This window comes from Zalophus californianus, chromosome 9, assembly GCF_009762305.2.
Source record: "Zalophus californianus isolate mZalCal1 chromosome 9, mZalCal1.pri.v2, whole genome shotgun sequence".
Lineage (NCBI taxonomy): Eukaryota > Metazoa > Chordata > Mammalia > Carnivora > Otariidae > Zalophus > Zalophus californianus.
Window position 1 is genome coordinate 46,461,007 of NC_045603.1, and position 16,288 is coordinate 46,477,294.

Genomic DNA, 16,288 nt, shown 5'->3' on the forward strand with positions numbered 1-16,288 from the left:
GGAAGTTCTCTTTCCTCCATCTCCGTTGCCTCTATCCTGCTCAATTGTGATTCCATTCCCAGAAACTTCTCAGCAGGGTCCTGGGAGGGAGGACTGGTAGGCCCGTCCTTGAGAGTTCACTGAGCAAGGCTGCTCAAGCTACTTGAGGCCACTGGTTCTCTATGAAGATCTAATATAGTGGGAAAAATTTCTCCCAGTTTCAACTTGGATAATCACATTTAATCACTTTCAAATTGGTTGTTCACCACCTTTGAAGTACTTCTATTCTCAGGCCAGACACCCCAATGCTTCTTTCTACTTTCACTGAAAGTGATATATGTAGGTTTTTTGGTGGTTCTCATCTGTTTGTATTTGGGGATTCGTGGAGATACCTCATGACCAAGTTTTGTAACAAATGTTTTCATGGGTTTGGGTTTTGCTACCTGGTTGTTGTATTTTTATGTGGAAATTCAGAAAGATTTAAAAAACTAAGCTGCCACCACTGATGCAACCATCCCAGAATCTAAACAGGGCCTAAGAGTACATTTTAAAAAATAACTTTGCTTACATCTATATTTTTTCTGATTCACAGAAATATCTGCACTAATGTTTTAACTTTCTGTTTAATGATGAACACATTCCATATTTATGATTGAGGCAAACTACTTAAATGAAAATATTTTTCTGAAAGAGAACACAGTATTTCATGTGTAAAACCTATGGCCTAAGTTCCCAAAAGGAGTACCACAATGAATACAGGAATGCTGCCAGATATTTTAAATCTTGAAGAAACACAGCAGTATCTGTCAGATACCATGCTAACTACTACTATAAGTGGCTTAGAACTAATTAATGAACTGAGCTGTCAGTTACTTCTTTTGGCCTAGGGGCACTGTGAAAAAGTTACCAAGACACTAAGGGCACCATATACCATGTATCTTGGTGAAACTTGCTTTCTGGAAAAAAATCATCTCATTCGATGATTTCAGAAGATGAGGAAAAGAAGTATCAGAAAATATAATGCAATCAAAGAAAGCCTATCCTGTAGTAATGAGCCAACCGATGAGTACCTTGGGAATTCATTTAACTTTATGTTCTTGGTTGGCCAAAGGAAGAAAAAAAGAGGTGCCAAAAATAACAAATGCCAATTTATTAAGAAAATATTGAGGTCATGGAGTCAAAAGGACTTCTGTTGTTGATAATGAGATTGTGACATAAGCAGAAGCATCACATTCAAAAGTGTAATTGTAAGAGCAACCTCATTGTGTAACTGCAAGTGAACAGTCAACCATTTTGAGTTTTTTCTATCCCCTTGCTTCATCTCTGGCTACAGACAATAGGTTACAGCCATTTGTTTGTAAGAGTTTCAAGAGAAAAGAAGAGTAAGCTGTGAGCCAGTTCATTGGTTTCAGACATATTTTTGAACTAATTCCTTCCTCAGCTAACCTCTTCATCTTAACCCAATGCCAAACAGCAACAATGATGAAAGCCTCCATCTTTCTGCTCTGGGTACCAGATCTACTCTGACAACTCTTGAATTGCTAAGTACCCATTTTTAAAAAATCCTTGTTCATTTTATTAAGTATTCTTTATATTATGTATCTTTAACATACTTTAACCTATTACAGATTCTAAGATGCTTTGATGTTGGTGCTGTTTTCAGTCATACCAGAAGGTAACCATTCATTAATGGTTACAAGCTATTATATTACAACTATGACTCTAAAATACCATGGTGTAAGATGTATCCTGACAGCAGAAAGACATAAATTTTCAATAAATTGTAACTTAGAATAAAAGAAACTGGCATTTCATTCCTTATTTACATTTTTACTACAGTACAAAAGATAAAAATGTAATTTGTATATAGTACTGTATAACTGTCTTGCAAACCAAATGGAAACACATCTACTGATGCATTTGTGTTAAAATAATTAGGCAACTTGTTTTTTAAATGCTTTATATTATACAAAAATACTTGGGTGAATAGTCAGATAGGTATTGAGTTTTTTAGCAGTATCTGGGAAATTGTTCTGGGTGGGCTGGAAATTCATTATTTTTTTTTTCCTCTATGAAATAACGAAATATACAGTACCACTTTCCCCAAAATCACCACACAACACATAAAGGAAAGATGCACCTGTATATACTGAAACACACACATATAACAAAACTATAAAAATAAAAAGAATGAAACACAAAATTCAAGCTAGTGATTACTTCTGGGAAGGAGGCAAGGGAAGAACGGTGGCACATGGAAACTTCCCCATTAAGTACAATATGCAAGCTGCAGAAAGACGCATATTTGTTAAAAACAAAGACAACAAATTACATTTGCACCAATACAGTCACTTAAAAAGATCTGAAAAGATAGACACACTAAACAGTTACGGTAAACTTTCACATTCTATTTTATATTTCTTTTATTCTTCAAAGCTTTTGCAATGCACCTCTATAACTTCTGTGATTTAAAAAATTAATAAAAAGGAAATAGGAAGGAGGAGGAAACGGCAATACAATCACTGCCATAGTAATGTGACACGGTTATATTCCGCAAAGTTAATGCAGCATTTTAGACTGTGAGGTATTTCTTCAGGAACATATGGACTGGGATGCATCAGATCCACACAGATAACCCTGAACTAACCAACATGACATGATCGATGACCTCATATTATAAAAAGTTCCATTTGGAATAACATCTAAAAATCCTGGAAGTATCAGTAGTATGTTACCCAGCACACTCTATATTTCTTCCTTTCACTAATTTCCTTATTTTAATTTTATTGAAACAACATGCATTAAACACCTATTATACACCCAAAATCATGGTAGGTATTGGCAGTACCAAAATAAAAAAGACATGGCTCCAGTTTTCTAGAAGCTTATAACCTACAGTAACACTGCAATGACAGGAAGTTCTACATCTGCATTGTCTGATATGGTAGCCATTAACAGCAGGCAGCTAGCTGTTAGGCATGTGAAATATGGCTAACGCAACTGAGAAACTAAGTTTTTAAATTTTAAGTTACATGAATTTAAATTTAAATAGCCACTATGGCTGGTGCATACAGTATTCGACAGCACAGGTCTACAGAAAGACAAGGACAAATAAACAGATAACTATAATGTATTATAGTCAGCACTGAACTAGAAATAGTACAAAGGCTATGAGAGCAAGGAAAAGGAGCACTGAGCTCATCAAAGAAGGATTTCTGGGAGTACTGATACCTAATTCTTGAATCACGTAAACAAAGGTGAGGCATTACATGAAAAGGAACTAAAACAAATAAAGGCTTAAAAGTATAAAAGTGTATGGGAGGGAGATTAAAATCAGCTTTATATTCCTAATTGAAAAAAATTCATACTAGGGAGTCAGAGGAGAGACACTGGAACTTGTGGAAATACTGTATAGTGTGTAGGAGCTTGATTTTATTATATAAAAGAGGTAAAGCCACTGATGAGTTAATTTAGTAATTAACGTACTTAACATGGTTAGATGTGTACATACTTATAGCTGAAGTAAATGAGTATAAATTAAAGGAAGATAAGAAAATACTAGCAAAAAACATTCCCTGGAAAAAGTTTGACAATCCTTCCAAAAAAAGAATGAGCTATGAATCACTTAAATAATTAAATTCTCAGCTGACCTAATACAGCAGTCTAAGCAAATAAAACTCAACTACTCTATTCAAACTCCAAAAACTTAACCGGGCCTAAATTTATAGAAAAAAATGAAACAAAGTAAATACCAGTATAAAAATCAATACTTCAACACCCATTTGAAAGTCACAAAGGTGAGGGAATGTATATTCTTAAACTAAGTTCCTAAGGCTTCAATTGAAGCCTTAGGAACTTTCCTATAAGGAAATGAGAATTAGAGAAATATTATCCTTCTTGTTAAACTCTGGAATATTAGCCTATTATTACTAGGACGTTTAAATATCACTGTAAGACATCAAGTACCCTTCAAAAACATAAGCCCTCAAAGATAAATTGAGTGCAAACATCGGTACAAAGAAATCCTACTTTACCCATGAAAAACAACAAAATTCCTCAAAATGGAATTTTTAAAAATCCAAATCCTTTCATCTCAGCATAGACAAACTTTTAGTGCTACCCATGAAAATAGAAGTGCTTTATTTAATATTCCTTTGAATTTCCCATATGCTTTTAATATATGCATCAACATCAGATGGGAAATTATATTTCTATACATGTACTTTTCAGGAGATGTTTCAAAAATAAAATAATTTTACAATGGAAATTTAAAAGTTGTTTCTAAGGATATTTCAACATGCATTAAGTGTCACTAAGTAACAACAAAAGAAAAAGGGGAAAATATTTTCAGCCAGAAAAACACTAACCAAGAATTTTTCAGGTAAGTTAAAGAACCTGGATTAGTTATAAATAATGTAACTGGAACAATAGAGTATTTTTAGAGTAGAATGAGCAGGAATTAGGAAATCTCTTCATGTGTAAAATATACTTTCATTTTATTTTCTTAAATGTAAATTTTGGAATTCTCTATTAAGATGATTCCATGAAGTAAATTAACCTTACTGTGTAATCATACAAAAAGTTCTATACTTACACTTTACAAACTTGATTATGAGTACTGAAAAGCCACATAGCCTAGAATCACAATATTCTTAAAATAAATTAAATATTATTTAATTAAATAATTTTTAAAACCTATCAAAGGATGCAACAGCCCAAGCAGTGTGACTCATTAAAATCTTATGAGTCAAGGTAGTTGGAAGTGGTTGTGAGGAAGGAAGAGCTATAGCAAGTATGAAAATTAGCAAAGGCCATGTTGGTCAAGTCTATGAGAACTCTGAATAGAAAAGATTACAGGGAGAACTGATTCTGCATAGCCACAGCTGTGGCTTATTAAAATCATAACACTCTGGCAAGAAACTTCAGACATGAAGTTAAGTGAAAGGAAGGATAACTTGACATTTTTTTATTAGGCACAGTGCCCAAACCAGAACCTAAACCTTATAATCAAAGGCTCTTTGCTATTAACACCATGAAAACCCATTCACAATTTTTTCTACTATTTACCTTTCCAATTTGAGGGAAGGAAAGATTAACCGGGCTACAACAAGTAATTAGCAGATAAACGGTTAGGAATCAAAGCTGTTATCACACTAGTTGCCTTCAATAGTCTAGAGGGAATGAACTAGTAGGTGAAAGGGTCTGAGGGAAGTTGAGTATGTATCCGTGCAGAAAGCCTAAAGCTTATTCTTACTTGAGCTTCGAACTATTCTGTACTCTGAATCGCTGTGTAATTTGGTAATAAAGTATTATCAAATAAAGGAGATTCTCTTTGAAAAAATTAAATTTAAAAAATGTTTTTTAAATCACTGCTTCATACCACTATCTTTCACCTTCTTTTAAAACCTAAGAAAGAAAGAGGAGTATTACACTTCAACCATCCTTTCAGCATCCTTACATGCTACATAGGGAATGGATATTATTAACCAACTTAATAAATGACAAAACAAGAATCTAGCATTGTAAGGATAGCAAGCTAATGAGAAATTCAATAGAATTGGGGTCTCTCAGCACCCTGGGATTGGCACTTCTATTTCTTTTATATTCTAACCAATTGTATCTACATTTCTGTGATGCTCTATTACCCTGAATATAGCCTAAGAGTTCAGGTTTAGTCTTCCAGGAATAATTCATATAAAAGTAATCAGCACTCTGTTTTACCGTATACTAGCTCGGAACCCAGCATGGAGTCATAAATTGTGTATCAGATAATCTAAGTTTTGACATATACATGAAGCACCAGAAAAATGTCTGACATTAAAAGAATATACATTTATCATAGCATGATTTATTTTGAAAAATGTTCCCAACTATTTCAACTGTCAAAGCGAACCCATGTATTTTAAATTATAAGCCAAATTTTTCAAATTGAAGTGTATCTAATCTGCTGGTGTCAGTTAAATATAACACATTAAACAGTTCAATGCAGCTATATGAACAACAGAGAAAAAGGAAAAAAAAAACTGATCTTACCTGGTAGTTTCTTTTCTCAGATAATGTATGTCCATCAGTCCTCACCATAGAGTCGTGTCCTTTCCTCACAGTACTGGAGGCAATCAAATAGAACTGTCACTCAAGGGTCGTGTCACAGGAAGGACCGCCCACCAGTTCTCCCTCTAGAGTGGAATTATCCAAAAGCCGTCAAAATTACTAACATGTAAATATATGAACAGTAGCAAAAATATCCAATATGATACATAGAAAACAAAAAGTACTTTTTTTATATCATAACTGATCTTCCTCTTAACCACCTAGGGAGGGCTAGAGTGGCAGATACTTTGAGAAATTATTAAATATAAAAAACTCTTCCCTCCCACTTCTACTCTCCCCCATTAAAACTGTTCACCAGACCTCACACACTGGGAAGACACTTTACAGTGAATAAAAAAATGGACAGAAAAATTCAGCCCTCAACGGACATATTTTTTCTTTTAAATATTCTCCTCTTAATCTCAGAAATATCCAATTAATTTAGATTCAGTCATGTAATTTCAAATCATTCTCCTCCAAGTGCTTGTTTATACAGCTGTTATTCATTGAGTTTATGAGGTTTATTCCTATGCCATAAGACTGGAATACATCATATATTCTCAGATGATAAGTATATGTGAACTTAATTCAATTTTCTATTAAAATTTACTCCAAGGAAGAGGAGCAACACATGCCAACTTTCTGGATGCCTTTGTCCTTCAACCTGCCAATTTTGTACATGCTCTAATAGAATTTATTTTTTCACATTAAAGCAGAAAAATAATGGAGCTCATTTCTTAACCTAGACAGATAAATAAATCCAAAATGATGAGGCACTGTGCACTTCAGGTACCAAAAAAAAAAAAAAAAAAAAAATCATTGAAGCAGAGGTGATAGTCCCTAGAGATGCTAATTCATAAATATAAATTGAAAATGAAAGATCAAAAATTCAAAAATGGTATCTACAAAGAATTTGTAAACATTCTTTTCAAGACCAATGCCCCTCATCTAAATTTTAGTAAAATGTCTACCCTAGTGAAGTAGTAAGTATACCTATTAAACTAATAATAGTTGCTAATCACTAGAAATTATATTCAAATTTAGAGCAATTATTTAACATCATGCGAAATTTACTCTGGGAGAGGATAATAAAAACATCTAATTTAAATTCATAGTAAGTATGAATCAATTTTATTAAAACCAACCACACACACACATACACATGGATTACCTCTAAATGTTTTCAAGGAAAATAAATCATTGAAAATTAATATTATTACATTTAAATTTTAAAAAGAATCCACATAATGAAAACCTACACTGAAATCCTATATTCCATCTCTGGTTTTATATTTGATCACAAACACAAATTTAGTGGGCGCTATATTTTTACTTAATTTTGACCATCTTACATTGTATGTTTGGCTGAAATACTTTAAGATGCCAGGCTCTAAGCCAAAAATGTTAATTATTCATTACCAATTTATATGTACCACTGATTTTAAGTATGTCTCTCTCAAAAATAACAGAGAAAGACTTTTTAAATCGTAAGTATATTTACTGCCATAAAAGTAAGCTTTATCATCTCTCAAGGAATTAGGTTATTCATAAAATAAAATTATCAAGTGAATTGATGTCCAAGAATAGTTAAGTGACACACATTCAGCTCCAACTTAAATTTTAATGACTGTTACAAAATGAGAGCAAAACTATTTTATTATGCATCCCATAAAAAACCTTAGCCCCATTTTAATATTAGTGTTTTATAAAATTAATAATTTAAAACACGATTTGCCTTAACTATTAATCTACTCATGGAAACTCTGAATTCAGTGGATAATAAAGTTTCAGTTCTTTCTTACAGGGTAAAAATGTTTCCCTTATTAAATTAGTTATGTTTAAATTAAAGTGCACGCTTTACCTTCACATTATGATATTCTCATCAAAAGATGTTAGAAATCTAAAATCAGGCAAGGCAATTTTCAATGTAATTTAATGTATGTTAGCAGAACCTAACTATATAGGTTATAAAAAGACAATTAGGACTTTATATGCTAAATAATACTTTAATTAAAAATAAGTTATTATTTAATCTGTAAGCTTACCAGCTAAACGAAAAATATTAACTTTGGAACACTATGAATTTTAGTACAAAGGAAAAACTTGTTTTTGTTCATTTGTTTCTCCCTCTTGGAGTAACTTCAAATATTTCATGGCTTAGGGTTTCAGTCAGCAGCCACTATATGCTCTAAGGATTATATGAATCAATATTCTATATTGATCAATAAGACTCATCATCTCCTTTTGATAAACAAAGGGAAAAATGAACGAAGGTACTGTTTTCTTCTAGGTAACATAAAGAGCTAACATTTGTCACCATTATCTTGTATTAAACAAAAATGCTCAGTAATAGATTGCATTGATACTCACTAGGAATAAAAGGATGCACAAGAGATGAAAGAGAATGTTAAGTATATATGTAAGAGTATGTGAAAAGTAGCAAGTATGAGAAAACATGCCCTCTAGCTGCCTACATTCACTGAACTTTATACACTGGTTTTCCTACAAAGTCCTAAACATTCAAAAGTCAGAAAAGACAAGTATTTATAAAACTACAGTGAAATTTTCTATAAAGCAGGACGCCATCCAAGATGGAAAAACAGAGACTGTATGTATCTTCCTGCGTTAAGTAACTAGAAAATTAAATAAAATATATAAAACAATGATTTTCAGACAACGGACATCATCTCAGGATCTGTGTCCTGAGACAGAACAGAAAAAAGAACAAATGAAGTAATAACCCCTACTGCTTGTGGAAGTATGAGGCTAAAACATAGGAGGGGGAAGGCAGAACCCAATCAAAGCCTAATGGTTTCACTGAGTTAAAGGAAAAGAATCCAGAGCTAGGGGAGACACCAAGACAGCCAGAATTTGCAGGGCAAATGAAGAGAAGCAAGCTGCACAGAAAGAGCTTCAAAGATCCGAAGACAATCAGATTGCCCTCAAGGTTTTAGTTGAGTAATTACCTGCATACACATGTGAAAAAACTTGAATCTGGAGGAAAAGCCTCTGGAAAGTAGTCAGACCAATCCTCAAACTCATGTTCCCATCAACTGGAGAAAGACAGTTTTAAGACACGAAGCACTGAATAGAGTTCAGAAGCTGATAAATCCATGAACAATGAACCCAAACAAGCTTTAGACTAAGGATGCTCTGGACCAGCAGTAACAAAGTTAAAACAAGCCTCAAGAGGATGAAACTACTTCTCTCTCTTTTTTTAAGATTTTATTTATTTATCTGAGATAGAGTGAGAGAGTGAGCACAAGTGGGGGGAGGGCAGAAAAAGAGGGAGAAGCAGACTCCCTACTGAGCAGAGAGCCTGATGCAGGACTCCATCCCAGGACCCTGGGATCATGACCTGAGCTGAAGGCAGACGCTTAACTGAGCCACCCAGGTGCCCTGGATGAAGCAACTTCTAAGTGCCATAACTGTAACCCAAAACAAACGCCAACAATATTTAAAAATAATGCAACACCCTCCCAGCATTAAAAAATATAAAATTAAATGTCTGGCATCCAATCAAAAATTACTAGTCATGATAGAAGCAGGAAATACACCCCCAAACAAGGTGAATTATAGTAAGTGGAAAGACCAGCAATGATACAGGCGATAGAATTAGTAGACAAGGAGATTAAAACAAATACTGTAAATATATCCCATACATTCAAGAAGATAAAGAAAACTATGAATATGGTAACAGAAATGCAAGGACATGGAAAAGACCTAAGTTAGCAACACAGAGGAATTTATGGTGACAGAAAAGTTCTGTGTCTTGCTTGTGGTGGTGGTTATAGGACTCTACATGTTTGCTAAAATACCACCAGAATGATAGGGACATACCAAAAAACGTAAGAGCTTGCAAAAACTGGTGAAATCTAAGTTTGACTTGTAATCTAGTTATACTGTGTCAATTTCTGGTTTCGATAATGCACTACATAGTTATGTAAGATGACATCATTGGAGGAAGATAGGTGATGGGCATATGGAATTTCTCTGTGCTATTTTTGCATCTTCTTATGAGTTTATAATTACTTGAAAGTTAAAAAGATTTTTTTAAAAGGCTCAAACTGACCTTCTAGAAATAAAAATTCAATTATCTGTAATTAAACATGCACTGGATAAGATTAACAGCAGTCTTTTCTAAACTTTAAAGAAAAGTTTAATGAACTGAATGAAGACACAGCTAGCAATCAAAAAAAAAATCCAAAATTAAACACAGTGAGACTAAAAGGAACTGTGGGACAATGAAATGTGGGACAACAGCAAGTGAGACAGTGAACTATTGGGCAATATTAAGTAGCCTAATATTAATGTAACTAGTGCCCCAGAAAGAGTGAAAGAGCAGGAAGGATAGAAAACAATGGCCACATTTTTCCTAAATCTGATGAAAACTATACTCATAAAGAACTTCAACAACCTCCAGAGAGAACACCAAAAACCCTCATAATTTTAAAGTCAAGTTGCTGAAAAACAGCTAAAGAGAAGTCTTAAAGCAGAGAGAAGACAGAAAGAAAGTATATACATAGAGAAAAACAACACAGGCATGACAGCAGACTTCTCATCAGAAACAATGCAAAGCAGGGGAGAGTGGATCAACATTTTTAAACTACAGAAAGAAAAATATCAACTAAGAATTCTAAATCCAGGGGTGTCTGGGTGGCTCAGCTGGTTAAGCATCTGCCTTTAGCCTTCATCTGCCTTAACCATCCTGGGATCCCAGGGTCCTGGGATCAAGCCGCGAGTCGGGATCCCTGCTCAGCAGGAAATCTGCTTCTCCCCCTGGCTTGTGCTCTCTCGCTCTCTCTCAAATAAACTCTTAAAAAAAAAAAAAAAAAGGAATTCTAAATCCAGCTAAAATACTTTTAAAAATGAAGACAAATACAGCCACCTTGGAAGAGTCTGGCAGTTTCTTATAAAGTTAAACATAAGACTGACCACACAACCCAGCAACTGTGCCCCTGGATATTTACCAAACTGAACTAAAAACTTAACGTTCATATGAAAACCTGTTCATGAATGTTTGTACCAACGAAGATGTCCTTTCAACAGATGAATGAACAAAATGGTATATCTATACAATAAAATTCCACTCAACAATAAAAAAGAACAAGCTATTAATTCATGCAACACAGATTTTAAATGTATTTTGCTAAATAAAAAGGCTGTATATTCCTTTTTCAATTCATGACACTCTGGAAAGGCAAAACTACAGGGACAGAAAATTTATCAGTGGTTGGCAGCAGATTGGAAAGGGGTGGGAGAAAGTGACTGACTACAAAGAGGGACACACAGGGACACTTTTAAAGAGAAGGAACTATTCCATATAGCACTGACGTGGTAGATAGTTAATGCTATCCAAGTGTTAAAATCTACAGAACTTCACAACATAAAGAATGAACCTGAATATGTGCAAATTTTAAAAATCAACCAGGAGGTTAGAAATGCAGACCTCAAAAAAGATTAATGGTATCATAAATATATGATACAGTCACACTGAAGGGGATATGGGAAATGTGTTAACCTAAGTAACTTGAGAGAATATGTTTTGACCACTAACTGTAAGAGTGAAAAAGAAAACTCTACATAGTGTATTCTAGTTGGTAAAGTGATTCATCACAGAGTTAATAATTTTGAAACTGCTATGCATGTATACTGGAGATAAACATGAAGTAAAATAGACAGTGGATGGTGGGAACCAGATTTCTCACTATCAGAATAAACTATGTAGCACTGGATTAGAGTCAGAAACATCTCTATTGGTATCAGTCTGTTCTCAATTATAAAACACTTTAAATAAAGTAATTGTTCAGAACATTACAGAATAGATCATTTCACTGGTATATGTCACCTGAAAATAGATTAAAAATTGATAAAATGCTAGGTGATTAACAAGTATGTCAAAATAATACTTTAAAAGATAAGCTTGATAAAAGGGTTTTTAAAAGATTTTTTAACAATGTAAACAAACCTTGTTTTTTGAAAAGGCTCCAAATTTTTTTGAATATTTGCAACTAAGTTATTTATCTCTAATCTTTTTAACAGACTGGTCATAGACTTAAATGTCAAGAATGCACAGTACTCTGTGTAACACATGTATCACTAATGTCTACTCATGTGCAAAAATTTCTCTTAAACTCAAGATACCTTTAGAATAAATTATTGAATACACCAGTATAAATGGAAAATGATAAACATTTTACACCTCCCTTCTCTGTGCTGTAAACCCTTAAAACAGATTTAGTCATGCCAACAGCTTAAAATCTGACAAGAAAATATAAACCAAATCTTAATATGAGAAAAAAAACAAACAACAAGTAGGCTATTCATCCTAGGTGTTTCCCTAAATCAGAGCCTAATAAAAATAAAGCATGTAATATCTAGAATAAATGATAACCGAACCCCAATTTTTCTTTCAGAAAAAAATTTCTCAAAACAAGAAATAAGTGATCATGAGTAAAATCCCTAGAATATACTTGATTGAAGACTGAAAATAGTTATTAGCTTTATTCTCTGCGTTCCATTAAATTTTAGATGTGACATCACATAAAAATGTATACCTTGAATGGAGCAAGAAACAGAAAATCTGAATTCTAGGATTAGCTTATCAATTTTCTCCTCTCTGGCTGCAGTTTCCTAAGGAGTTCGGGAATTGTATCTAAAACATCTGTAACTTGGCAGTCTTAACCAACTCAACTTTTAAACTACAATGTGAATTTGGTCAGGTTAAGACGGTTGAACCAGTTGGACAGGCTTTATTGTTTTTTTTTTAAAGGGGACATTATATTCCAAGTTGACTATTAATTAAAACAGACTACCAGATGGGACCAATTTCACTGGAGTTCAATAAAAGCTGAAGTGCACTTAGCCATTATCTTGAAAACATTAGGGTTTCTCAAATTCCAGAACTATGTCAAGAAACCTTTTGTAAATAGGAATACTGTAGTTATGTTATGAATTTATTTTCTGAATTAATTTTTGGTTCAATCGCATGGATAAATGTTTTTAATATTCTGAGTTGATGATCTGTGGTACATACAAGAAACGTGGACAGATGAAACAGAAATAAGTAAAACTCAAGAATTTCAGTTTCATATCAAACTAAGTCTGGGAAAATTGCCACATTAACTAAAAATACTTTATCTGAATGTTTTAATAATACAGGTTTCATGGGTTTATAATTATCATGTAAAATGAAAAGTTGCCTATATTTACAAAGAAAAATAAAAGTAAACTGACAGTATTCTCTTGAAATCAATTTACTCTCTGGTTGTCATAATTTCATATTTTGTAACTTAATTTGGTGTGTCTTCTATTTTCTGTAGTGGTAGCCTTCCCGATGCACTACTTCTAAAATTCTGTGTAGGTCTCTTACATATATGCCAAGGAGGATTCTGGCCACCAGATACACAGAATTTACTATGAGTAGAAAAATCAGTAAATCATCTAAAACACCCAGTATCTCAAGACAGAAATTTTCTACTACCAAGTCCTAAAAGTCCCAAATAAAATGAAATACAATAAAGACAGTCCCATTGAATTTAAACGACAAAAGTTCATAATTTTTGAACCACAAGCTTGGGAATCAAAAGCTCCTAATTTATTTTAGGCTTAAATGAAATTAAAGTTCAAACTTAAGACAATCAAGGGCCTTCTAATCTTTCTGCTACCTGAAAACTTACATATGTTTACACAAGTTGTTTAACCTCTGAGTGATTTCATTTCTTCACAGGAAGATAAGATCTACACAATCTAGCTCATGACTATGATCAAATTTGTAAACCAGATTTATGATACATAAAATCTCATTTAAGTAACTGCTGTTTGAATTAATTGACCAATCAAATGTGTAAATGGCCAAATTATTAGTACTTACTAATTTTCTGCCAGTTTAGAGCTAAAGAAAGTATTAAAATTAATGTTTTAAATCTTTCATTACAATTAGCTAAAAATCCACAAAGGTTTCCAAGAATTGAAGTAGCTATTGCCAAAGCAGTGCCTCTAAAATAAGACCAAGTCATATTAGCTTCACAATCTACTGTGGAATGGACACTCTAGTTCTGTTAATTCAACAAAGGAATTTGCTAAAGTTACAATCTATAATTAAAACTCCTTAAAATATATAACAAGTCCCTTGTTACTCTGCCTCGTAGAATGGTTGTAAGGTCATTAAGTATTGTTATTTCATATCAGCAATTAAAAATACCACATGTGAACTAGAAATCTGAAAACTGCAACTCTACTATATGAAAAATTTGTATAGGTAATACATACTTTTTCTCATAATAATTTATACAAGCTGTTGATTCTAGTGATAATATGATTATCAAAACTGACTAGTTCATATCCACTGCTTAGACCTCCCAAACTCATAGCAACTGATTAGGCTTACCAAATTATCTCTGAAAAAAATGATAATGAAGTGATAAAGGAAAACCATGTGGCTTCTTATAAAAAGTAATTAAAAAGTTGCTCTTCAGGGGCACTTGGGTGGTGCACTCGGTTGAGCAGCCAGCTCTTGATTTCAGCTCAGGTCATATCTCAGGGTCCTAGGATACAGCCCCACATTGGGCTTCTCACTCAGCTCGGAGTCTGTTTGAGATTCTCTCTCCCTCTGCCCCTCCGCCCCTGAGCACGCACACGTGCAGTCTCTCTCTCTCTCAAATATTATTTTTTAAAAAGTTGTTCTTGAATAGATCTAATAAATCAATTATATATTTTTAACTCTCAAAACTATTTTTCCAGTTTTCACAACAGAGAAGTAAAGCTTAAGTAAAAGAGCAGAAAATAATTATAGCTGCCCATTTACAGAATAGTCGGTGAACACTAACTACATGAACACTTTCCAAACCCCTCAAAGTTTAGTTTTTATACAAAAGAGGCAAACTGTACAGTTTTTTGTTTGACAGGCAAGGGAATGGCCACGGTACTCTGCAGAGACCTAGTACATGACTGTCTAGGGCACTAACAGAGAGGAAGAGAAATGGGCATATTTATAGAGGACAAAAATAGGCTAAAGGATTTATACTGTTTTTTTAATCACAGGATGCAAATAAAATCACCTGGGGATTTTTTAAAAAAATACTGGTATCTCCCCCTTGCCCCTACTTTCATTAATTGGACAAGGATGGAACCTGGTCATTAGGTGCTTTTTAAAGTACTCCAGATGATTCTAATGTACAGCCAAGGTTAAGGCTATTAGGCCTAAGACTGTACAGGAAAGTGAAATTCAAAAGTTTTCATCTCAGTATAAGTATTGACCAAAAACAAACACTATAAATTAAAGGTAGTTTAAGAGCATTGTTCATTTCCTTTGCATACCAATGTGCCCTTTCCTTGCCTCTTATTCCTACGTTCTGAGAAATAATGGTAAGCCTTAAACATTAATTTTTAAAATGTTTTTAAAAGATTTATTTGGCTGAAATACACTCATTAAGTTCAGAAGTGGCTAATACAGGAAAGTATGTGCAAACATTACAATAAAACTTGTTAGAAGAAATTTCTAACACAGTACAGGTTTCCCTCACTATCTGAAAGTTTGCATTATGCGACTTCGCTTTTACAAAAGACCTATATATCAGTATCTGCTTTTGCTAACTGAAAGAAATCCAAAGAGATTTTCATTTCTAGGAAAAGGTAATTGTTTCTTTGCTTTATGTTGTTTCACTTAGGTAAGGTTTCGTAGGAATGCTCTACACTTTCAGATAGCAGGGGAAACCGGTAATGAGGCTTTATTTTTATTTTTTTAGATTTTATCTATTTATTTGAGAGACAGAGAGAGCACAAGCGGGGGGAGGGGCAAAGGAACAAGAGGAACTGCTGAGCAGGAGGCTGGACTCGGGGCTCCATCCCAAGACCCTGAGATCATGACCTGAGCAGAAGTCAGACGCTTGACCAACTGAGCCACCCAGGCGCCCCTGTACTTAGGTTTTAAAAATATGTCCACAATCTTAACATTCCTTCCTAGAAATGTAATATTACCTATCATTTGCCAAGTATTAGGCACTGTGCACTAAATACCTTATCTGTGTAATTTCCTTCAAGCCTCAGAATAATTCAGTAAGGTAAACATTACCAATCCTTCTGTACAGATGAGAAAACAAACAGAATAAAGTCAAGAACTAGTAGTAAGTTAACTAGAAGTAACAAGGCCAGAATTTGAGTTCATATCCACTTGACTTGAATCCAAGTCTTAACCACTATGCTTTACTACTTCTCATAT

The 16,288-nt window shown here is 33.7% G+C and overlaps 1 protein-coding gene across 7 annotated transcripts in view; it reads right to left on the reverse strand.

The window, feature by feature from the left end:
* CNOT2 (CCR4-NOT transcription complex subunit 2) overlaps positions 1-16,288 on the reverse strand; it is a 117,220-nt gene that overhangs the window by 65,056 nt on the left and 35,876 nt on the right. For 2 of the 7 annotated variants that reach the window (XM_027592325.2, XM_027592319.2), the window contains exon 2: positions 6,013-6,085. In XM_027592325.2, the coding sequence (XP_027448126.1) occupies positions 6,013-6,085 (73 nt within the window). Of the gene's footprint in view, positions 1-6,012; positions 6,156-16,288 lie in introns of those variants that run through there. The other 5 variants (XM_027592320.2, XM_027592321.2, XM_027592322.2 and 2 more) reach the window with 4 other exon arrangements.